The 26,568-nt window shown below is 38.9% G+C and overlaps 1 protein-coding gene across 4 annotated transcripts in view; it reads right to left on the bottom strand.

Annotated features, from left to right (window-relative positions):
- Positions 1–26,568, bottom strand: part of P4HA1 (prolyl 4-hydroxylase subunit alpha 1) — a 94,745-nt gene that overhangs the window by 37,137 nt on the left and 31,040 nt on the right. For 2 of the 4 annotated variants that reach the window (XM_055275808.2, XM_063637577.1), the window contains exons 6-9: positions 9,863–10,102; positions 6,962–7,158; positions 2,823–2,999; positions 873–943 (exon numbers count right to left, since the gene is read on the bottom strand). In XM_055275808.2, the coding sequence (XP_055131783.1) occupies positions 873–943; positions 2,823–2,999; positions 6,962–7,158; positions 9,863–10,102 (685 nt within the window). The remainder of the gene's footprint in view (positions 1–872; positions 944–2,822; positions 3,000–6,961; positions 7,159–9,862; positions 10,103–26,568) is intronic. The other 2 variants (XM_055275807.2, XM_055275809.2) reach the window with 1 other exon arrangement.

Genomic DNA, 26,568 nt, shown 5'->3' with positions numbered 1-26,568 from the left:
TTAGAAAGGTGGCAGTAAGAACAGCCACTTCCAAATCAAGAGAAAATGAGTTGACAGATTTTTGTTGTAGATTTATTGTCCTTTCACTTTTTTTAAAAAAAAATCATTTGAAGCTGTATGTAAATGATTTATAGCACTGGGTTTCACAGAAACTTTCTCAGATCTAGAAGTTATTTAAATATTTTGAAAAAAATAGTAGACTCCTTAAATTCATTTTTTAAACCTCTCACTGAGATAAAACTTTTAAAATCTCTCTAGCAAAGTAAAAGGCAACTAAGTTTACAACTAATTTTTGGAAGACTGAGCTCAGAAGCATAACTCTGTTCTTCCTACTGCCAACTTTTGAGTCAGCGAATTTTTTTAAATAAAAAACTCAAACAGGAGGAATACAGATTATTACATAATAACAATAGTATTTTACAAGATGTATGAACAAATGCCAACATAATCACCATGAAGGAGGATGTGAATCACCGCAGCATTTATGAATATGAGAAAACTGCATAGGTGAAAACTACTACTCCCAGATTCAGGAGGCTGCTGCTTTATTTCCCCCTTTGGCAACAAAAGGGAAAAAGAAAACAAGTATCAGGCCGCTTCCTGGATATTTGACACCTGATCTGAAGAAAGATAAAAAGCATATTAATTCCCTAAAAATAACATACCAATTAAAGATTAAAAACAGAACTTCTAGTGAAGGAGACAGACCTGTGAAACACAAAGCAGTTTATCCATGCATTATCCTGTTTATATACAGGGTGGTGACTTGAGCTGGTGACTGAAAATGACCTACTTCCCTTAAATGAATAATTCCTGTAAGATGTATAAAACACTCATTAGAGGACAAAATATGCAGCATACACATCTCTTACCTTTTGCTAATTCTGTAATGTACCGTCTCCAAGTCTCCTGTTATTGGGTTTGAAATGGTGGCTCGCCTCAGCTGTGAAGCCAACCATCAAAATAGTTGCATTACAAGACAAAAAACTGAATCACATTTACCCAACCAGTCAGAATTCCAGGGTTTTTACAAAGGAGGCTAAAAAGAGAAAATAACTCCATACACTTCCAGTCACCTTGTGCTGAGCAGTGAAAGCCAGTTAGTTTTTTAGGTTTTTGGGGTTTTTTTTTTCAATTTTTTGTTTGTTTTGCATAGATGGAGGACATACAAACAAGAGATTGGAAATTAAATTTCTTTCAATGGTGAAAGGACATGACAGTGAGAAAAAGAGACATATCTAAAATTTGAAGTCTAATTTACAGTTAAAAGAATGGCCATCTGGGGGTGGAGAGAGAAGGGGAAAAAAAAAAAGAATGCCTATTTGCAATTAATGATCCATTACAAAACCTTTAATTTTTTTTTAGTGATGGAACTGTTTGCACAGGTTAATGTTTAAAATTCATTTTGAGGTCAATCTTTTGTCCCTTCAAGATATCCACTCATTAACATACACAGTGAAATAATATTGGATTGAGAACAAAGGCAGAGGAAAAGAGCTCATAAATGTTAAAAACAGTAAGAGGTGACCGCCTAGATAATAATTTCAATTTTTTTTAATGGAAGGATGATTCTGAAGTTGTGAGAGCATGAAATTTTATTGCCATTAAATTTATTGATCAAAAACAATACAAATTGAGGAATCTCCAGAATATAACTTGATCTCCAGGTTGAAATGAATTAATTACCTTGGATGGCACCAATAATACATATTAATGTTACACCAGTGTTTTGCATTTATAATGTAATCTTTGGCCAAAACAAAAAACAAAAAACAAAAAAAAACACCACCAATTTGGAGAAGCAGAAAAACTCTAAAAGAAATTCTAACTTCATTTTGTAGTATAGATATCCAGATAATTCAAACCTTTGATATCATAAGGGTCAACAAACTATGGCCACAGACCAAATTCAGCCTGCTGCCTGTCACTGGAAATAAAATTTTACTGTAATATAGCCACACTCTTTCATTTACATATTTTCTTCAGCTGCTTTTGCACTATAATGGCAGAACTAAATAGTCATGACAGAGATCATATGGCCTCCAAAGCCTAAAAAATACCTAAAATTGACCTTTATGGAAAAAATCTGCCAACTCCTGTGTAGTAAGACAGCAAAGCATGCCTAGAATTTATTCAACAATCTCTTTATGAAAGTGATGGCAGCTTGTATTTTACTATCAAGAAGACCAAATATGTTTTAAGAACAAGCTGATGGGAGAAAAGACAAGAGCATAAAGGGTAGTCTTTTCCACATTCTCACTAAAGAGTTTTTATGGCTCAACACTAAGCTTATAGATTGGGTTTACGTTAGATTCTTTTTAAGAGAAATTATGTGGGTTAAAGTCAGAAAACTATCACCATTTCAAATTAACATAATGCTTGTGCCCAATTATATCTTTTTATAATAGTAACAATGTGCCTAAAAGGGAATAAAAATACTTCCATGGTATTCTTTCCATAAAAATACAGAAGTGAAAAAGCTGGGCTTTGAGTAGCCTCTGAGATTAAAAGACTCCAAAATATAGAGAAAAGTTTATCAGGAAGACAGTGAAACACAAATTTGTTAATGGTGAACAAGAATCTCATCAATAATTTTCATAATTCAGTGCCTAAAACCCAGTTGAAGGGTACGTTACTTGTGTTGATAACAAATGGAAAAACTGGCATAAACACAGCATCATTAGTAACTCCATTATGCTGAGGCAAAATATCTTTAAAAAATCTGTGGCGTTATTAGTATATCAATTATCCTATTTTTTTACAAAGAAAAATTGATACAAAGGTACAGTAAATTGAGGAGAAAGAAAGAAAACATTATTTACCCTTGGTTTTGCTAGGTCTTTGACGATTTCAATTTCTGCATCAGAAATAATATCATGGAAGCGAATAATACGAGGCTTGTCCCATTCATCCTCCTGTTTAGCTGGAGCCAGAATAAATTTAGGATTACGGTTTCCATCGTGGTAGCGGCAAAAGAGTTTTTTCTGTCTCCGAGGGGTCTAAACATAAAGTTAAGAATATGATGAATATATTAGAGTAATAATACCTTTAATATCTATTCCTATGCAGATAAGAGACAATAATCATGCTTGCATATACAGAGTATCTCTGGAAAAATATACAAAAGAAGCAGTATTCTGCAAATATTTTGCCTCAAACAGGATGTTCAGAATTTTAAATACAGTATTAATGATTATTTTCTGGGTGAGAGAGGCAAGGTCTTAAATAAGGAAAAAGGTAGTGTATCTCTTCTAACCCTTCACTCATCAAAATAAAGTTCAAATGTTTAAATACGAAAAAAATGCCATGTTTATGAAAATATTAAATGAATGCCTGGCATTGCTCTAAATGGCACAAAGTAACTGGAAAGCACCCAGAGACAAAAAGTTTCTAGAAGAAAAAAAAAAACTAGGTTTTCCTAAATACCTCACAGTTAAATGCTTGTGGCAAAAAAAAAAAAAAAAAAAAAGGAACTTTTTAAGGGCAAAATAAAAAATAGATAGCTCTGAAAAAGAAAAATAAGTTATTAAACAAAGATCCCAGATGCTTTTATTAGGCGGTATAAAAACAGAGCAGTCAACAAAACAAATTCCCTTCAATCATCTATGTATTATATTAATAAGTTATTTTGTTGCCTACTTCTCTTAATTAAACAAGTATGTCAGGCCTGGCATGGTGGCTCATGCCTTTAACCCCAGCACTTCGGGATGCTGAGGTAGGAGGATCACTTGAGCCCAAGGAGACCAAGACCAGCCTAGGTCACACAGCGAAATCTCATCTCTACAAAAAATTTAAAAAATTAGCCGGACATGAGGGCACTTGCCTGTAGTCCCACATACTTGAGGGGCTGAAATGGGAGGATTGCTTAAGCCCAGGAGGTAGAGGTTGCAGTGAGCCATGATCATGCCACTACACTCCAGCCTGGGTGACAGAGCAAGATGCTGTCTCAAAAAAACAAAACAAAAACAAGTATGTCACATAAGCAGGAATAGGAGTAGTCTGTTTCAATTATTATACTAATAATATACTAAAACAAATAATGATTCATGTTTATTCTCCATGCACTTTACCTAGAGTCAAATCCAAGGCTTTAATTTTTAGTAAGTCTTTTATATAATGATGAGATGAATGTAGCTATTCTGAGAAAAAGAATTTTTTGTTTTTGTTTAGACAAAGTCTTGCTCTGTCACCCAGGCTGGATTGCAATGCCTTGATCTCAGCTTACTGCAGCCTCCGCCTCTTGGGTTCAAGCAATTCTCCTGCCTCAGCGTCCCAAGTAGCTGAGATTACAAGCCCCTGCCACCATGCTTGGCTAACTTTTTGTATTTTTAGTAGAGATGGGGTTTCACCATGTTGGCCAGGCTGGTCTTGAACTCCTGACCTCAAGTGATCTGCCCGCCTTGGCATCACGAAGTGCTGAGATTACAGGCATCAGCCATCGTGCCTGGCAAGAATGTTCTTTTGATCTTAGGTAAAGTTCAGTATGTGTTACATTAACAAACTGGGAAATTAGCAGATTCTTGTTTTATATCTACAGTTTTATTTTGTTCCTTAAGAGTTATTAAGAGCAATAAAAATTTCTGCTTACTGCAGAAATTTGAACACTAGATATTTGATATTACAAAACTTGTGAATTTTTAAGTGATAATGGTATTGTAGTTATTTTGAATTTGTATCTTCAAAAGATACATACTAAAATATTTAGCAATGAAACAGAAAAGAAAACGTTTAATGAGGGGACGGGCGTGGTGGCTCACGCCCGTAATCCCAGCACTTTGGGAGGCCGAGGCAGGTGGATCACGAGGTCAGGAGATCGAGGCCATCCTGGCTAACAAGGTGAAACCCTATCTCTACTAAAAATACAAAAAATTAGCTGGGCGTGGTGGCAGGCGCCTGTAGTCCCAGCTACTCAGGAGGCTGAGGCAGGAGAATGGCGTGAACCCGGGAGGCAGAGCTTGCAGTGAGCCGAGATGGCACCACTGCACTCTAGCCTGGGCAACAGAGCAAGACTCCATCTCAGAAAAAAAAAAGAAAGAGAAGAAAATATTTAATGAGTCTAACAGTGTCACTATCTTTTTATTTACTCATTAGCTCAAGCATGTCCTCCTAGGACTCCATAAACCTATTGAAAGTGTCAACATAGGTATTGTATACTTTGCTGTTAGTGATTAAGCTGCCAACAGTCATCAAAATCAAAATGCAAAGCCCTGCTTGAGTTTACCAGTAGTAAAGAAAATGTTAAACACTTTTCAAATGTTTCACTTAAAAGTACTTACTCCAAAAATTCACTAACTCCTTCTATGCAAGCCTGCGTTCAGCTGAAAACTAATACCACATGAAATTCCTTTTCAAAAGGTTCCATAATCAATTAAATTGAGAAAGAATGTATATCATATCACAATGCATATTATCATAAAAAGGTTCTGAGAAGTCTTGAGGCTAAACAAAAACCTATGTTCAACTTTGTTTAACAAATGTTCCCCAGACTTTGTTCTTTTTTGCTTTTGGCCTAATATCTATTAACATCTATAGAACTGGAATTCTGAGTTATAAATACATATACAATAAACAAAGTAATATTTATAGATACATTTTAAAGAAACATTAAAGACAAAATCTGTTAAAAACTTTCTGCATTTTCAGTATTAAACAGACTAAAGCATTTCACCAAGCAATCTTGTCAAGATTAACTAGGAGCAAAACTACAAGGGATTATTGTATAGATGAATCTGTTGTATCTCATAAGATGCACAGAGTAGTGTTATCTCTAAGTCTGCTGAACAGATGGGTGTGGTGGCTCACGCCTATAATCCCAGCACTTTGGGAGGCCAAGGCGGAAGGATCACCTGAGGTCAAGAGTTTGAGACCAGCCTGGCCAACATAACAAAACCCCGTCTTCACTAAAAATACAAAAAAGTTAGCCAGGCATGGTGGCGAATGCCTGTAGTCCCAGCTACTCGGGAGGCTGAAGCACGAGAATTGCTTGAACCCAGGAGGCAGAGGTTGCAGTGAGCCGAGACTGCGCTACTGCATTCTAGGCTGGGTGATAGGGTGGGTTTCTGTCTCAAAAAAAAAAAAAAAATACTGCTGAAATCTCTCTTGCATTAAATATAAGAAAAACTATCACTTCCTTTAAACTTACTTGATCCTTCACCCTGGAAGGATCAAATGAAAAAGGTAATATTGCCACAAACATATGTAATAGTATATGATTCGCAAGCTTTATTTTAAAGCTATTTTACTAATAATTGGAACATATTAAATGTGGCACCCACAGAGAGATAATGGTATACTGTAATTTTTTTTTAGAAGTTTTTTTAGGCCAGGCACAGTGGCTCACGCCTGTAATCCCACCACTTTGGGAGACCAAAGCAGGTAGATCACAAGGTCAGGAGTTTGAGACCAGCCTGGCCAACATGGTGAAACCCCATCTCTACTAAAAATACAAAAATTAGCCGGGTGTGGTGGCAGGCACCTGTAATCCCAGGTACTCAAGAGGCTGAGGCAGGTGAATCGCTTGAACCCAAGAGGCGGAATTTGCAGTGAGCCGAGATCACACCACTGCACTCTAGCCTGGGCGGCAGGGTGAGATCCGTCTCAAAACAAAACAAAAAAAAAAAAGTTTTTTAGAGACAGGGTCTTATTCTGTAGCCCTGGCTGGAGTGCAGTGGTGTAATCATAACTCACTGTACCCCTGAACTCCTGGATTCAAGTGATCCTCCCACCTCAGACTCCTGAGTAATGAAGAATACAAGTGTACACCAGCATGCCCAGCTAATTTTTAAATTTTTTTGTAATGGGGTCTATGTTGCCTAAGCTGACATACTGTTAATATTTTAATGCAGTCATTCTGATTTTTATCACATAGGCTTAAATATAAAATAACTGATTCTCTCCAGAACCGTGTACAAACACATACGCACACACATTCACATACACACAATTGGCTTTTCCACTTTACCATTTTGATACCCTCCCCACGGCACAGCATTTCGTACTTCTGTCTCTCTGGCAGGTAATCCACAGCAACCCCTTTTTTCTTTGGTGTAGTTTTCTGATCAGATTGGTCATCTGAAGCAGACTTATTGACATCTTTTTCTTTAGCCATTATATACTCAAAATATTTTAAGTTACCATTAGCTCTCTGATGTTCAGGATCTATTAGAAGAGAAACAAAGCATGTCCATGGGTAAGTTCATGCTTGTTCAAGCATCAGAATACAGTAATATAAAAATAGGAGACGTTATAATTTATCTTCCAAACCAGGTTGCTTTTGTGAGTGAAAGGAGGCACTAATAAAAATTATTATACCAAAATAATAGGTATAAGTTACTACCGCCCCCAAGTAAATCAGGACATACAGTCACCTATATAAAAACAGTTCTGGGCCAGGCCTGGTGGCTCACGCCTATAATCCCAGCATTTTGGGAGACTGAGGTGGGTGGATTACCTGAGGTCAGGAGTTTAAGACCAGCCTGACCAACATAGTGAAGCCTCGTCTCTACTAAAAATACAAAATTAGCTGGGCGTGGTGGTGGGTGCCTGTAATCCCAGCTACTCAGGAGGCTGAGGCAGGAGAATCACTTGAACCCGGGAGGTGGGGGTTGCAGTGAGCTGAGATCATGCCATTGCACTCCAGCCTGGGCAAAAAAGAGTGAAACTCTGTCTCAAAAAAGACAGCTCTGGAGACAGAAACAGCCATTTATTTAAAGATGGCAACTGGTGCTTTTACTTTGAGAATTTACTAATCAGCTAAAGGAACTAAGTTCAATTTGATGTCAAATGAATTTTAAAATCTTACTCATCCTACTTATTTTAAGAAATGAAAAAGATTTTTCCAAGACTGAAAAACAATCACATGAGGAAGACAGGGGATAAGCAATTCAAAAGCAACCTTTACCACAGATACATTATAAATGTAGCCTACTTCTAAGGGCTGAGTGAAGTTCAGTCCCAAATTTCTAAGTAAGAAGGAAAAGGGAAACTAAAGATATAATTTTCAAATAAGCTGGAATCCACTAACTGCCTCAGAATTGCTAATCATAATTTTGAACTACCTTTTAGTAGAAGAAAAGAAGACTAAGCTGCCCATCTGAGAGGAAAAAAAAAAACTAAAGAACCACACACACATAAAAATAAAAAGGCAGAAGAATATATAGAGATTTCACTTGTGACAGTAACTGTTCAGGATACCTAGGCTTAGATTGTAAAATATTTCTTGTCCTTCAGAAACTGCTCACAATAAATGTTATGATATCCAATATTAACCTAATGTTGTAAAACCAAAGGAAAAGTGTGTGCAGGGAAGAGGAGTATACACTAAAAGGAAACAAATGTGTAGGTGTCTTTGAGTGACTGGCTTATAGATGACTCTTCTGTATCTTTTTCTGTTTTAATAAATTTTCTATAGTGAGTACAAAGCATATTTTAAATCAAGAGGAAATACCACTGGAAAATACTGAAAGGAAAAAAAGATTATTTGAACCAATATCTTGATTTATTATCACCCAACTAAGAAATAACCCAATTGGCCGGGCGCGGTGGCTCACGCTTGTAATCCCAGCACTTTGGGAGGCCGAGGCAGGCGGATCACGAGGTCAGGAGATCGAGACCACGGTGAAACCCCGTCTCTACTAAAAATACAAAAAAATTAGCCGGGCGTGGTGGCGGGCACCTGTAGTCCCAGCTACTCGGAGAGGCTGAGGCAGGAGAATGGCGTGAACCCGGGAGGTGGAGCTTGCAGTGAGCCGAGACTGCGCCACTGCACTCCAGCCTGGGCGACAGAGTGAGACTCCGTCTCAAAAAAAAAAAAAAAAAAAAAAAAAAAAGAAATAACCCAATTATCTAAAGTTCATTTTCAGCAGATCAATCCTTTTGAGCTGTTTGATTCTAACATGCACATATTTTCCTATTTTGTAAAAATAATTTTTAAAGTTTTAAAGCTTCATTATATACCAGAGGCCACCTAAACTTATTATCATACAAATTCTGGACTCCATCTCCAGAGATTACAATTTAGTAGATCTAAGGTAGAGATCAAGAAATTTTTTTTTTTTTTTTTTTTTTTTTTTGAGACGGAGTCTGGCTCTGTCACCCAGGCTGGAGTGCAGTGGCGCAATCTCGGCTCACTGCAAGCTCCGCCTCCCGGGTTCACGCCATTCTCCTGCCTCAGCCTCTCCGAGTAGCTGGGACTACAGGCGCCCGCCACCACGCCCAGCTAATTTTTTTTTTGTATTTTTAGTAGAGACGGGGTTTCACCGTGGTCTCGATCTCCTGACCTCGTGATCCGCCCGCCTCAGCCTCCCAAAGTGCTGGGATTACAAGCGTGAGCCACCACGCCCGGCCAAGAAATTTTCATTTCTAACAAATATCCAAGTAATTCTGATGCATGTGATGCTTGGGCCATACTTGAAGAAACACTACATCTCTGTTCAAAGTACTACTGATAAAATTCTCCTAAGGTATATTTTTTCAAAATTTGAATATGATAAATATATTTTCAGCCCATCACTTTATCTTAAAATATGAAATGCAATAAAACATCCTTCAAAGGAAACTGATTAAAATGGCAACATGGTAAACAAACATTTTTGACTGAGTTAGTTACGTTAGCTTCAATTTTGAAATTCCTGGAGAATATAGAACAGAGGAACACAACCAATGATGTAGGACTATTAGGTGAGAAAAATCAGCCATCATTTACTTTGAGAATAAAGAAGAGGATAACGTATATTTAACAAGTAAAGCTCCTGACTTCTAACAAGTAAGAAAATACCATATATAAATGAGGGAAAGACAGAAAAATAGAGAATATATATCCCTCAATATAACTATAACCTTAAATTAGGCCCAGATAACATACCTAGTTCAAGAAGCTTCTTTGTGAGCAAAAGTGCCTTATCCAGGTCTCCCTGCTGATATACCGCATAGCTCAAATAATCTAGAACAGAGACTTTATCTATGGTAGAAATCTCGCCTTCATCCAGTTGCCTTAGGGCTTGTTCCATCCACAGTTCTGTATGGTAATAATCTGCTTCTGTATAGGCCACTTTGCCCAACTCAAAGCAGTCCTCAGCTGTTAGAAAAGATATGTGTTTCACTCCTATGAAAAGAAAATACAGAGAACTTTAGGAATCTTACCACTACTGTGTATTTATTTAGGACTACACAGCTTTCAAAATGCTGTCTCACTTCTATTGGAAGTTCACAATAATCCTCTGGATAAGCAAAAATTACCCTAATTTTATAGACAAAGGAACAATCTATAATATAATGTAGACAAACAAGAATCACACAGCTGGTAATAGGGTACACGGAACCTAGAGAACCCAAGACTGAAATTATCAGCCATCATACCAAAATGAAACATCCATTAAGTTGAAATATACTATTTCCTAACAGTAGGAATTACCATATGAGATACACCTTTTTTTTTTTTTTTTTTTTTTTGAGACAGAATCTTGCTCTGTTGCCCAGGCTGGAATGCAATGGCACAATCTCAGCTCACCACAACCTCCGCCTCCCAGGTTCAAGTGATTCTCCTGTCTCAGCCTTCTGAGTAGCTGGGATTACAGGCATATGCCACCCTGTCCAGCTAATTTTGTATTTTTAGTAGAGATGGAGTTTCTCTATGTTGATCAGGCTGGTCTCGAACTCCTGATTTCAGGTGATCCACCCGCCTTGGCCTCCCAAAGTTCTGGGATTACAGGCATAAGCCACCGCGCGCGGCCACCATATGAAATATATCTATCTCACTCCTAACCAATGATCTGGGCAAGAGATGAATGTACAGGAGGAGAGATAAGTATGTCAACTGGATTCTTTCTTTTAAACAGCATTAATACGTCATTTAAATACCATAAATTCACTCATTGAAAGATTCCAGTAGTTCTTAGTATATTTACAGAGTAGAGCAACCATCACCACAATCTAATTTTAGAACATTTTCTTTTTTTTTTTAAATGGTTTTTATTTTTGAACAAACTACATGTTTAAAAACTTTTAAAAACATATGTATTTGCCCTGGGGAACCGTCGCCGTCGCCGCATCTCCTCAGTAGACTCAGTTTATTTTCCCCTTTTGCTTTTCTGTTTTTTTTTCCTTCCTTTTAATCAAAACTACCCCCCACCATCCCGCCCCTGCTTTCCTAACCTTGCTGCTTTCACAGGGTGGGAAACGAAATTCAAGGGAAATTCCCTGGAAATATGAGGGAAATCTCTGCCTTGCACCACCAGAGGGGCATAAATTTGATAAGTTCTAACCTCTTCTTGCCCTTAAGGGTCTTTACCTCCCTCACCAAGATTTGGTCATGTTGCGTATAACTTAACGACAAAAATGGAAATATTGGCCAGGCGTGGTGGCTCACGCCTGTAATCCCAGCACTTTGGGAGGCCAAGGCGGGTGGATCACGAGGTTAGGAGTTCGAGACCAGCCTGGCCAACATGGTGAAACCCTGCCTCCACAAAAAAAAATACAAAAATTAGCCGGGCGTGGTGGCCGGCGCCTGTAGTCCCAGCTACTCGGGAGGCTGAGGCAGGAGAATCGCTTGACGGGAAGTGGAGGTTGCAGTGAGCTGAGATCGTGCCTTTGCACTCCAGCGTGGAAGACAGTGAGACTCCGTCTCAAAAAAAATGAAAAATTAGGCCGGGCGCGGTGGCTCACGCTTGTAATCCCAGCACTTTGGGAGGCCGAGGCGGGCGGATCACGAGGTCAGGAGATCGAGACCACGGTGAAACCCCGTCTCTACTAAAAATACAAAAAATTAGCCGGGTGTGGTGGCGGGCGCCTGTAGTCCCAGCTACTCGGAGAGGCTGAGGCAGGAGAATGGCGTGAACCCGGGAGGTGGAGCTTGCAGTGAGCCGAGATCGCGCCACTGCACTCCAGCCTGGGCGACAGAGCGAGACTCCGTCTCAAAAAAAAAAAAAAAAAAAAAAAATGAAAAATTAGCCGGGCGTGGTGGCGGGCACCTGTAATCCCAGCTACTTGGGGGGCTGAGGCAGGAGAATCAATTGAACCCGGGAGGCGGAGGCTGCAGTGGGCCGGGATCGCACCACTGCACTCCAGCACGGAAGACAGCGAGACTCCGTCTCAAAAAAAAAAAAAAGAAAAAGAAAAGGAAATGTTAAGTTTCATGTGTTCTGGGAAAAATAAATCTAGTAGACTAGCTCGGGGAGTCTTCAGGTTTTCCTATGAATATCTTGGATTACTTAGACAAAATTGGAGTTTATGTGATCAAAATGCCTTGTGAAGGCCTTTTGCTGAGTTTTGGGGGGAAAGATTGTCATGGTTTGCTTTTTACTTAAGCTAGGCTACTCAGGAGATGTCTCAAGTTATGAACAAGAGATCCGCTAGTACTTTGTTTTGTTTTTTTTCATCAAAACTTGTGTGGTTCCTAATTAATTTTAGTTGCTCCCATGTTTGCTAATTCTAAATAACAGCATTTGTTAAACTTGTAAGGTAAATCTGTTAAACAGAGAAAGTAAATTTAGATAAACTGATAGGCTAGATAAGGTTTACTCTAAGACGTGAAAGATCTGAACTTAATTTCCTTTACTAAAGGTAGGAAGAGATATGACTTTATTTAAATAGTTGATACGTTTCATTATCTTTACAACTGGTATAAAGAAAAAAGAGACACATTGATAAGTAATTTACTTACTCTAAGGGGTGAAGATCTGAATCGAGTAAGCTTCCTTTATTCTTAGAGATATAAAAGGCTGTGACTTTATTCAAGTACTTGATTGACCTTGTTATATCATCTGGTATGAAGTGTGAAAGATATGAATCTAACAACTTTCCTTATTTCTTAGAGATAGAGAAATATCTAAAAAGATTCTTTAAAATATTAAAGTTTTGTTCTATTTTATTATATCAAAAGTGAACAATATACTTTTGTTATTTGAGACTTGTTAATATCCTTGAATTTTCCAAAAGAATATAAAGTGAAATGATTTACAGTCAACAACTTATGAAAATTTTAATCTTTACTTTCTGTAATTCAGTGAGATTAATTTTGGAAAGTCTTTCTACATTCCAACTGCTCTAAGAACATTTTCATCACTCCAAAAAGAAACCCTGTAACCATTAATGGTCACTACCCATTAACTTCCCCACCCTGCCCCAGCCCTAGACAACCACTAATCTACTTTCTGTCTCTACAAATTTGCCTATTCTGGACATAATGGTACTGTGAACATTTGTGTGTAAGTTTCTATGTGAACATGTTTTCATTTCTTGAGTATATACATATGAGTGCAACTGACTGGTCCTATAGCAACTCTATGCTTAATGCTTTGAGGAACTGCCAAACTGTTTTCCAAAGTGGCTACAACATTTTACATTCCCATCAACAAGGTATGAAATTCCAATTTCTCCACATCCTTGCTAATGCTTGTTATTGTCCTTTTTTATTGTAGACATTCTGGTGAGTATGAAGAGGCATTTCATTGTGATTTTGATTTGCATTTCCCTGTTGACTAATGATGTTGAGCCTATTATCGTGTGCTTATGTACATTTGTGTATCTTCTTTGGAAAAAATACCTTTTCAAAGCTTTTGCCCATTTAAAAAATTTGGTGGCTAGGCATGGTGGTTTCACACCTGTAATCCAGTGTTTGGGAGGCCAAGGAAGGAGAACTGCTTAAGGCCAGGAGTTTGAGATGAACCTGGACAATGTAATGAGACCCTCATATCTAACAAAAAAAAATTTTAGAAATTAGCCAGACATTGTGGTGCATACCTGTAGTCCTGGCTAGCTGGGAGGCTAAGGCAAGAAGACTGCTTAAGCCCAAGAGTTCAAGGTTACAGTGAGCTATGACTGCACCACTGCTTGCACTCTGTTAGAGTTCTTTATTGAGACAGAGTCTCACTCTGTCACCCAGGCTGGAGTGCAGTGGCACGATCTCAGCTCACTGTAATCTCCGTCTCCCAGGTTCAAGCGATTCTCCTGCCTCAGCCTCCCAAGTAGCTGGGATTACAGGCGTGTGCTACCATGCTGGCTAATTTTTGTATTTTTAGTAAAGACGGGGTTTCACCATGTTGGCCAGGCTGGTCTTGAACTCCTGACCTCACGTGATCCACCCGCTTCAGCCTCCCAAACTGCTGGGATTACAGGTGTGAGCCACTGTGGGTACCTGGCTCAGCTACATGATTTTAAAATATTTTTCCCATTCTATGTGTTGTCTTTTCACTCTCTTGATGGTGCACTTTTGAAACTGTGATGGAGTCCAACTTATTAATCTTTTAGCACTTGTGCTTTTGGTGTTATTATGTCAACTCGCTTCTGCAGTGAAACTTCTATTTTAAGAAAAGGAGGTATTTGATAGTTTACATGAGATAAAATATAAATAGAAAATACTTCAGAAAATACTTAGTCTCATTCATCACTGAAGAAATTAAAACCACCACAAACAAAAATATTTTAAAATAATGGCCTAGATTTATTGAGGTCTTACTATCTGCCAAGTTATTTGTCACTTATTTAATCCTCAAAGCCATCTTATTACAGATGAGGAACTAAAATAAAGGTTAACTAATATGCCCAAGGTCACATGTTTAAAAGTAAGAAATGGAATCTGTTCAATACACCTCCAGAAGTTTGTGCTCCTGATGTTATAACATTAAATGGCAAAACCTAATAGTGGGAGGAAGCAGCAATGTAAATGGGTAACTTTGCTTTTAAGAAATTCAACAATATGAGAAAAGAAGAATTTAAACTCCATGACTTAATACTACTATTTTTCAGTTATTTCATTGAGATTTTGTACTAGGGGTTGGGGACCTTCCTGTATAAAAGATTTTTGTGGCTGAACCATATTATAGCTACAAACCATTATAAGCTAAAAGCGAGGAAATAAGGAAATATATAGGCAGATATATCAATTTAATGGAATAGCACTTTTCATTAAGAAAGATAATTTCAATGCTATAGAGAAAATTATAATAAATTTAAAAATAGAAAATATGAACAAATAAGATACCCTAGGCCAGGCGCAGTGGCTCACGCCTGCAATCCCAGCACTTTGGGAGGCCAAGGCAGGCGGATCACCTGAGGTCAGAAATTCGAGACCAGCCTGGCCAACGTGGTGAAACTCTGTCTCTACTAAAAATATAAAAATCAGCCAGGCATGCTGGCGGGTGCCTGTAATCCCAGCTACTCAGGAGGCTGAGGCAGGAGAATCACTTGAACCTGAGAGGCAGAGGTTGCAGTGAGCCAAGATCACGCCACTGCACTCCAGCCTGGGCAACAAGAGTGAAACTCCATCTAAAAAAAAAAAATACCCTAACAAAGAGCAGGCATATTGGAATGGGAAAAACAAAAGACCTTCCAAAAGTCATAAATATAATCAATGACAGTTGAAAACTCATTAGGCTGGTTAAAATGTAGATTAATGCCAGGTGCGGTGGCTCATGCCTGTAATCCCAGCACTTTGGGAGGCTGAGGCAGGCGGATCACGAGGTCAGGAAATCGAGACCATCCTGGCTAACACAGTGAAACCCCGTCTCTACTAAAAATACAAAAACTTAGCCGGGCGTGGTGGCGGATGCCTGTAGTCCCAGCTACTCAGGAGGCTGAGGCAGGAGAATGGCGTGAACCCAGCAGACAGAGCTTGCAGTGAGCCAAGATCGTGCCACTGCACTCCAGCCTAAGTGACAGAGCAAGACGCTGTCTCCAAAAAAAAAAAAAAAAAAAAAAAAAAAGTAGATTAAACACAACTAAAAAGAAAATAATAAATCCAGGAGAGAGAGCTAATAAATTATCATGGCATAAACTACCCAGAATGCAGCAGAGAGAGATAAAAACATGAAATGCTAGTTAAAACACAAAGACAAGGCCGGGCGCAGTGGCTCACGCCTGTAATCCCAGTACTTTGGGAGGCCGAGGCAGGCAGATCACAAGGTCAGGAGATCGAGACCATCCTGGCTAACATGGTGAAACCCCATCTCTACTAAAAATACAAAAAATTAGCCGGGCATGGTGGTGGGCGCTTGTAGTCCCAGCTACTTGGGAGGCTGAGGCAGGAGAATGGCATGAACCTGGGAGGTGGAGCTTGCAGTGAGCCAAGATCATGCCACTGCACTCCAGCCTGGGTGACGGAGCAAGATTCCATCTCTTAAAAAAAACAAAAACAAAACACACACAAAGACAAAAAAACTAAAGTCTAAGTATGTCTACTTGGAATTCTAGAAGAGAAAAGAAAGAATATAGATAAAATAGTGCTTAAAGAGATAATGGTAGAAAAATTTCCAAAATTAAAATGCATGGAAGTTCAGATTCAGGAAACAAAGAATTCCAAGCCAAACAAAGCACATTTGAGGGCTTCTCAAGAATGTGTTTCAAGGAGGAAAATTCCAAAAGGAAAGTCTGAGGTACAATAAAGAATGATGAACAATGAAAATGGTATACATAAATGCCAGTCTAAATTTAAAAAAAGGGCTGGGCACAGTGGCTCACACCGGTAATTTGAGCACTTTGGGAGGCAGGCGGACTACTTGAGCTCAGGAGTTCGAGACCAGCCTGGGCAACATGGCGAAAGGCCGTCTTTACTAAAAATACAAAAAATTAGCCAGGCGTGGTAGCACACGCCTGTAATCCCAACTACTGGGGAGGCTGAGGCACGAGAAACTAAGAGGAAAAGAAAGGGGATGGTCATGGGACACGCTCCAGCAGGGTGGCAATCTTTAGATGGTTATTAAGAAATGGGATGAATAAAGTAGAAACTGATGGGTGTGAAGACAACAGTGACTCCCATCTTGCATGCTAATCTACCATGTTCACTTTTGATTAACCTCAGTCTCACAAATGCCTGCTGATTTCTACTTTACTTGCTGTCCTTAGTGTAAGAACATGTATTCACTATAAATACTGCCTTTAGAGCAAAGCAACCTTGATGTTATCACAAAAATTACAGGCTATGACACACACAGCACTCTTGCCTGTTCTGGAGCTTGCCTTTGTCCCTATAGGGCATGTACACCCTTTCCCTATGGCATTTAAGTCATGGGTCTGGGAACTAACGGTGCAGAGATCTACCTGTCTTGCTACTGCCCAAGAGCAGGCTTCCATCTGTAAGTTTCCCAATAAATCATCCTCTACTGACAATAAGTAAAAAAAAACTGTAGAACCTCCACAAAATAGAGTAATAACACATAGCTATAAAAAGAAATGAGGATTTCTATACATGAAGTAATGACTGGGGTATATCAATAAATTAAAGCACCAAAGTACATAACAGTATTTATAGTATGCTTTTTTTTTTTTTTGAGACAGAGTCTGACTCTGTTGCCCAGGCTGAAAATGCAGTGGTGCGATGGCTCACTGCAACCTCCGTGCCCCACCAGGTTCAAGCAATTCTCCTGCCTCAGCCTCCTGAGTAGCTGGGATTACAGGTGCCCACCACCATGCTCAGCTAATTTTTGTATTTTTAGTAGGGATGGGGTTTCACCATATTGGCCAGGCTGGTCTCGAACTCTGACCTCAGGTGATCCACCCACCTTGGCCTCCCAGAGTGCTGGGATTACAGGTGTGAGCCACCACACCCAGCCAGTATGCTATCTTTTGTGTTTATGTTGAGAGAATACAGGAGTAGATATATATTTGCTTGTATTTAAAAAAACTGGAAATAGTAAAACTAACAAAATGGTCACATAGAAAAAGCAAGGGAATAGGTTGAAAAGTGTAAGAATGAAAGTGAGACTTCTATTAATGTACCTTATTACTCTAGTTTGGACTGTCAAAGAATTTAAAAGTTTTACATAATTAAAAACAATAAATTGGCTGGGCATGGTGGCTAGAGCCTGTAATCCCGACATTTCGGGAGGCCAAGGCAGGAAGATCTCTTGAGCCAGGGCGTTCAAGACAACCCCGGGCAAAATAATGAGACAATGTCTTTATTTAAAAAAAAAAAAAAAAAAAAAAGAAAAGAAAAGAAAAAAAAAGACTGGGCGCAGTGGCTCAGGCCTGTAATCCCAGCACTTTGGGAGGCCGAGGCAGGTGGATCATGAGGTCAAGAGATTGAGACCAACCTGGCTAACATGGTGAAACCCCATCTCTACTAAAAATACAAAAAATTAGCCGGGCATGGTGGCGGGCGCCTGTAGTCCCAGCTACTCAGGAGGCTGAGGCAGGAGAATGGCGTTAACCTGGGAGGCGGAGCTTTCAGTGAGCTGAGATCACGCCACTGCACTCCAGCCTGGGCGACAGAGCAAGACTCCGTCTGAAAAAAATAATAATAAAATAAAAATAAAACAAAATAAAAAATTTAAAAAAATAGCCAGGTATGGTGGTACATGCATGCCTGTAGGCTGCTATTTGGGAGGCTGTGACAGGAGGATCCCTTGAGCCCAGGAGTTCAAGGCTGCACTGAGCTATGATCATGCCACTGCACTCCAGGCCGGGCAACAGAGCAACACATTGTTTCTAAAACGAACAAATGAAAACAATGAATCAAAAGAAAAAACGAGGACAACCCCTAAAAATCTGAGGAAATGAAATAAATGAACTCAACTGTATAACATGTTAAGGGCGTAGCCACAAAGAGAAATGAATTACCTCAGATGTCTTTAAAACAAGATTTTGACTGATCATATCTAGAGTGATATATTTTAAGGATATAAAGTACAAAAAAACTGTATTCAGTAGTCAATGTTATTAATAGTATGAATAAAATAACATCAGTTAATAGTATGAATAAAAGAATAATCATGTTAATATCCTTAGGAACCAAATTTTCAAAAGAAAAGAGATATAAATATAAACCCTGTGGTTTTCAATTTGAACAATATGAACTTACATATTTCCTGTCTCTGTTTATGACAAACTATATAGCAATAATCACCCCTAGAACCTAGCTAGACTCTGCTGCTTAAATGTCATCCCTATTCAAAGGAATCAAGCCTTGCCAGGCAAGGAGTGGAAAACCTATAGTCCCAGCTACTCAGAAGGCTGAAGCAGGAAGATCACTTGAGTCCAGACGTTCCAGGTTGTAGTGCACCATGATCACATCTGTGAATAGCCACTGCACTCTAGCCTGAGCAACACGGCAGGAACCTCTCTCTTAAGGGGGGAAAAAAAAGGCCAAGGCTCATTAAAGAAATGCCTGGTTCCTACTCTGGAATAGAAAAGAAATCTGGAAAAAAACTGTGCCAGAAAGCAAGGAAGTTTCCTCTCTATCAAAGAATAATAACACAGTCAATTCAAAAAAACAAGCCTATCTAAAGATGCTCCCCACTGGCCTAAAAATGGGATAATCTGAGATCAAAGTAATACTGAACAGGCTGAAATACAAAAAAAAAAAAAAATCCATATTCATGATATGTCATGAAAATTACGGATCACTACTAAAAATGGTTAGGACACCAACTCATTACTCTGAAAACTGATAGAGAAGACTAATTATAGACTTACCCCGCCTTTCCTATATATACATCAGGGTAACCAAATGGTTCATGAAGGACGTTCCTGTTTATAGAATTCCAGTTAATAAAAGTAAAAGGAATAATGGAATGAAAAAAATCATCATTTTGTAACTCCTAATGAAATAGTAGTTCTAGGCAATGATCATCAAAGGCTGCCAAAACCAGTAGATAAAACTTAAGGAGAACTTTATATGGAGGGATCAGGCTCTCATCACCTGAACCTCACTCATCAATCAGCATCATAAAAAGTGGGACAGGACATTAGGTGTTGGTTCATGCAGTTCAAAAGAAAGTTCATAGCGCCACCTATGGAGTTGATTTTAAAATTTAACTTGAATCTAATCAAGCCTCAAGCTCTAACCAGTGTGTAGGAAACATAGGCATTAAAGGAACATGTTAACCGCCAAAGTAGTCAACTCCAGAATATGGAACATTCCACATAACATATGACTAGGTTTCCCCAGCTAACCAATGTTATAAAGAGAAAGAAAAAAAGGAAAAGGGAATAAAAGGGACTTAACAGACATAATTTAAAAAAATACAACTGTAAAACGACAACTTTGAGATCACCAGAGAAATAACGTTGACTGGGTATTAAATTATATTAAGGAAATACTGTCGATTTGTTAAGCAGGGAGATAGTAAGTGGTTATGTTACTTTTTTAAAAAGACCAGCTGGGCGCAGGTGACTTATACCTATAGTCCCAGCTACTTGGGAGGCTACGGCAGGAGGAACACTTGAGCCCAAGAGTTCAAGGCTGCAGTGAGCTATAATGGTACCACTGCACTCTAGCCTGAGCAATAAAGTGAGACCCTGTCTCTAAAAAAAATTAAAAATAAATTACAAAGACCTACTTGAGGCCAGGAGTTCAAGACCAGACTGGGCAACATAGCAAGAGCTCATCTCTACAAAAAATTTAAAAATTAGCCAGCTGTGGTGGCATGCACCTATAGTCCCAGCTCTTCAGGAGGCTAAGGCAGCAAGATGGCTTGAGTCCAAAAGTTCAAGGCTGCAGTGAGCTATGATCATGCCAATGCACTCCAGCCTGGATGATAGAGTGAAATCTTGCCTCAAAAAAATAAATTTTAATAAAGACCTGATGAGTTAGATATGCATGTTGAATTATTTATGGATAAAATGACGTGATGTCTAGGATTTGCTCTTAAAATACTCCAAAAAAATGACAAAAAGAAAGGGTGGAAGGAGTAGATAAACCAACAATGACAACATGTTTAAAACGTCTGGAGCTTGGTGATGGCATAGGTTCATTATGTTATTACCTTTATTTTTGCGTATGTGTGACATTTGGTATTTTCCATGATAAAAGAAGTTTTATAAATAATGAAAAAAAGGAGAAAGTCATGTCCTACAGGGCTCTTTTTATGCTATTATACGGAAAATCACATAGTTCCCTGACACTATAAAAAAAAAAAATGACAGGTATGTGAAAAAACAACAAGCCTAGACAAGAAAATATGACTTCTCCAACAACATTTCTCTCAGAATATACAATTCTGAGACTAAGTCAATATTATACTAGTATAATATTGTATTTGACCAGAAACTACTGGTCAAAGACAGACTAGCCTACATTTTCTCTGATAAAACACATAAAATTGCATATATTTATTAAGTGTCTGATAACATCACAAAGAAAACTGGTGGAGAAACAAACACAACGGTGGTTTCTTTAATAAATTTTGATTGAATACACTTCAAAGAGTCACTAAAATGGCCAGAACCAGACTTAGCTATAACCTATCCAATGGCGGTCACATATGTTTTCAAAAAGATGCTAACAGAAAAGGAATTTATGAGAAATAAATCAAACGGAAGTAAAGTTATGGGCACGTTTTGCTAGTGATCAGACATTTGCAGACTACAGAAAAGCATGCCCTGGTCTGACAATGAGCTGTTGAATTCCAGTATGAAACAGAGTCCAAGCTTGGAGGTGTATGCACTGGAGGATCACATGACCCAATATAATCAAATATTCAAATCATACAATCACCTCCATTCACTTTTTTTTTTCTGGTCCCCCATTAGTCACTTACAGACAGTGACTGATTATCAGTATACTCCTAAAATGAAGATGAAGACCCACATTTTGATGTTTTTCCCGTAAATAATTCTCTATCCCGCCTTCCATTCTAGGAAAGGATACTATCTTAGTGCATTTATGCTCCCATAACAAAATACCAGAGGACTGGATAATTTATAAAAAAACAAATTTATTTTCTCACAGTTCTAGAGGCTGGGTAGTCCAAGATTCAAGGCACCAGCGGGTTCAATTGTCTAGTGAGGGCTGCTCTCCTCTTCCAAGATGGCACCTTGTTGCTGCATCCTCCAGAGGGGAAGAATGCTATGTCCTCACATGGTGAAGGCTGAAGGGCAAGAGAGCTAGCGGCTGCATAAAGCCTCTTTCATAAGGGCCCTAAATCCCATTCCGGTAGGCCCCACCTCTTAATACCATCACACTGGCCATTAAGTTTCACCACCTAAATTTTGGAGGGACATATTCCGACAATAGCAGATGCTAAGAAACTAACTTCTTAATAGTTTAACATGAGTTAGTTCCAGAAACTAAAGATGCATATTAAATTTTGACAATGCTATTATTTTTTCAGTTACGAGAACTAGTAAACTGAGAAGATGCGCTCATAATGCAGCAATTATAAATGTTTCTCTTATATGAAAAACACATAAGATGACAGTATGCCATTAATCCACGAAGATAGCACCAGTAATACTTTTTTTACATGACTTGATATTCTGGCAACATTATTTGAACAAGCATGGCAGAGATAGTAGAAGATCTTTAGCTATTCTGCTTTGGTAAAGTATTTCTGCTTGTCTTACCTACTGATCTATTAACAATATTAAAGGCAGACGCCTGGGAATCTGATTTTTAAAACAAATCAAAAGTAATGCAGCATTTGAAAAGGAAGGCTGTTTCCAAAGTAGAGAACACGAGAAGAAAAAGTAGGCAAGAAAACAAAGAAGAAAATGAAATAAGGAAAGTGGTATGGGCAGAAAGAGACTGTAAAAAGCTTCATATAAAAAGCAAACCGAGTTTGATAAGAAACAAGAATAAGTTGTAAATTCCTTTGGTTCAAAGGAAGAGGCATGGATGACTGACATGAACATATCAAATTGAATATAATAAACCAAACTGAAAGTAAACTAACACTAGAAAGAGTCCTTTAATTTATTGTCACAATAGAAACTATAATATCAGGCCAGGTACGGTGGCTTTTGCCTGTAACCCCACCACTTTGGGAGGCTGAGGGGGGTGGACTGCTTGAGCTCAGGAGTTCGAAACCAGCCTGGGCAACATGGCAAAACCCTGTCTCTATAAAAAATACAAAAATTAGCTGCTTGTGGTGGCACATGCCTGTAGTCCTGGCTACTTGGGAGACTGAGGTAGGAGGATCACCTTAGCTTGGGAGGTTGAGGCTGTAGTGAGCTGTGATTGTGCCACTGCACTCCAACCTGGGCGGTAGCAGAGTGAGATCCTGTCTCAAAAAAATAAAGAAAAGAAAGAAAATAAACTACAATATCACAGGCACTATAGGAAAAACATTATTTAGAAATACATTTTTAGCCGGACGTAGTGGCTCATGCCTGTAATTCCAGCACTTCGGGAGGCTGAGGTGGACGGATCACTTGAGGTTAAGAGTTGGAAACCAGCCTAGCTGACATGGTGAAACCTCATCTCTACTAAAAATAAAAAAATTAGCTGGGCACGGTGGTGCGCGCCTGTAATCCCAGCTACTTGGGAGGCTGAGGCAGGAGAATCACTTGAACCCAGGAGGCAGAGGTTGCAGTAAGCCGAGTTGCACCACTGCACATCAGCCTGGGTAACAGAGTGAGACTCCATGTCAAAAAAGAAAAAAAAGAAAAACAAATACATTTTTATGGTTCATACGTTAACTGAGAGAGACACGTAATCCAAAAATTCTTGCACTTCACAAGAACACTTAATGGATCAAAACTTAATTTGTAAGGGATAATTATGTTTAAAATGCACACACTTAGAAAGTTAATGTCCCACCTCTGAGGCAGTGTGATACACTCATAGCTGAGTGAGCTCCAGAGATGTCTGGAGAATCTACTGCTTGCTGTAGTTACCTTATTAACTTACCAAGACAGTGATGCAAGTGATCAGAAGGGTGAACATTCAACTTCCACATGAAGCAAATTGAATTTTATACATATGACATTTTCTATTACTGACCCCCACCCCCTAAAAAAACATCACAGCTTAAAAAAAAGCATGATATCTTTGGCAGATATGGATCTATTCAACAAATCAGGGTTGGGAACAAACAATCTGAAAACTGAAGGAAGTCCTTAAGAACTATAAGGACAACATTGATGTCAAAATGCATGTAACCTATTTTTCATTAAAATACCAACAAAGCATTTCAAAAGGTAGGCCCAAAGAGGCAAAAGAAACAGATGAAACTAATCAAGGAGTGATGTGGCATCAATATAAATTCACTAAGCATTTCTCTGACTTTTTTGTTTGAAGAAAATTTAAAATACATGCCATCCTTCCTCCCTCACTCCCACCATTTCATACCCAAATTGCTAAAATTTTTAAAGTCTGACAAAACCAAGAGCTGGCAAGGATACGAAGAAATGGGAACTCTCATACAATGCTGGTAAGAGTATAAATACATGCTCTGGAAAGCAATCTGGCCACATCTGGTAAGCATGATGAAAAACCAAATACCCTATGATTTCTTACACCCTAAGAGAAAGCCTTGCACATGAGTACATGGCCACAAAAAGAAATCAACAAAGATGTATTGAACCTCATTTGATAAAGCAAAAAATTGGACAAAATCTAAATGTACATCCATCCACAGAAGAATGAATAAATAACGTTACACAATACCACATTAGCAGATGAATCTGATCAACATAAATTTACTGAAAATACTAGGTTAAAAAAAGGTTGTAGAAAGATAAATAGAGTATGATGTACTATTGACGTAAAATTTCAAAACACAATACAATGGAAAATATATATGATAAAGTATAAAAAGATGACAGGATACACACCAAGTTCAGAACAGTCATTACCTCTAAACAAGGAAAGGTGCACAAGAAGCCTTCGAACACATTTGTGATATTTGACTATTTTTTTTTTTTTTTTTTTTTTTGAGACGGAGTCTCTCTCTGTCCTTCAGGCTGGAGTGCAGTGGCGCGATCTCGGCTCACCGCAACCTCCACCTCCTGGGTTCACGCCATTCTCCTGCCTCAGCCTCCCGAGTAGCTGGGAATACAGGCGCCCGCCAACACGCCCGGCTAATTTTTTGTGTTTTTAGTAGAGACGGGGTTTCACCGTGTTAGCCAGGATGGTCTCGATCTCCTGACCTCGTGATCCGCCCGCCTCAGCCTCCCAAAGTGCTGGGATTACAGGCTTGAGCCACCTCGCCCGGCTTGATATTTGACTATTAACAACAGAAAATAATATGGGTTGAGGGAGCCTAAAAACTCTTATGCTAGTATTCAGTTATAGGGTATAATGTGATTAGGAAATTTCAGTCATTCTACTTACAAGGAATTTGCATGAAAGGAAAAGTCAATGAGAACTAGCCCAAAACTGTGATAAAAGAGGAAAAAGTCAACAAGGAGATAAAAAGCACCTGAGAAAGAATGAATACTGCCCCTAAGACTAAACACAGTGAAATCAGGGTTAAATAATATTCAGGACCATTTTGATGGGAATATAATCATTTTTTAAACAAAACACATATAGTAATCTAAATAACATTTATTACCCACCACCACACATTTGGGAGGCTGAGGTGGGATGTTTTCTTTTTTGCTTTTTGTTTTTTGAGATAGGGGTCTCACTCTGTTGCCCAGGTTGGAGTGCAGTGGCGTGATCACAGCTCACTGCAGCCTTGAACTCCTGGGCTCAAGTGATCCTCCTACGATATGGTTTGGCTCTGTGTTCACACCCAAATATCACCTTGAATTGTAATAATCCCCACCTATCAAGGGCGGGACAAAGTGGAGATAACTGAATCATGGGGGCAGTTCTCCCATGCTGTTCTTGTGACAGTGAGTTCTCATGAGATAGGATGGTTTTATAAGCACCTGGCATTTCCCCTGCTGGCCCTCATTCTCTTTCCTGCCACCGTGTGAAGAAGTGCCTTCTGCCATGATTGTGAGTTTCCTAAGACATCCCTAGCCATGTGGAACTGTGAGTCAATTAAATCTCTTTTTTAAAATAAACTACCCAGTCTTGGGTATTTCTTCATAGCAGTGTGAATACATCCCACCTCAGCCTCCCAAATAGCTAGGACTACAAGCAAGCACCACAACACTCAGCTAAGTTTTCATTTTTTTGTTGAGTCAGGGACTTGCTATGCTGCCCAGGCTGGTCTTGAACTCCTATCCTCAAGGGATCCTTTCCACCTTAGCCTCCCAAAGTGCTGGGATTACAGGCATAAGCCACCATGCCAGCCCTATTTTGTTAAAAGGAACCTATCCAGTTGATGAAGCCAGAAATTCCTATCAAGTACATCATCAAATTCTACTATTCTACTCTAATAAGTAGCTTGATAATCTATCCACTATCACCTCTTACTTAAATATTTGCAACAGCCTCCTCCCTGGTTCTTTGTCCCTTGGCCCCAACCCAATCTCCATTCGGCAGCCAGAATGGTATTTCTAAACGGAAAAATCATAAATTTCCCTTACAAACTTTTTAATAGCTCCCCACTGCACTCAGGACAGTTCAATCTCTTCCACATGGCTTACAAAGCTCTCCAAGAGATGGTTTCTGCTTACCTCTCTAGTCTCAGCTCTCACTACTCTCACAAAGCCAAACCCCCATATCCACCTGGTGCATTCACCTCTTGAACTCTACATTAAACCATACAAACTACATGTTAGTAATCTGAATAGGAGATGCTCTCTCCTTTTGACCTTTCTACATGTTCCCTCTGTCTGAAACACTTTTCCCACACCCACTCCTGTCTCCCTCTCCCCCCTTTTTCTAGCTAATTCCTTGTCCATTAGATTTCAATTTTTTTAATGTCTATCTTCCAGGAATTCTTCCTTTACATCCCTTATGAGGTCCAGCAATAGGTTTCTTTTGATGTGCTCATATGGTATCCTGAATTTCTCCCA

The sequence above is a fragment of the Symphalangus syndactylus genome, chromosome 4 (genome assembly GCF_028878055.3).
Source record: "Symphalangus syndactylus isolate Jambi chromosome 4, NHGRI_mSymSyn1-v2.1_pri, whole genome shotgun sequence".
Classification (NCBI taxonomy): Eukaryota; Metazoa; Chordata; class Mammalia; order Primates; family Hylobatidae; genus Symphalangus; species Symphalangus syndactylus.
Note: the sequence above shows the minus strand (reverse complement) of the source record. Positions and strands in the feature narration are given on the sequence as shown.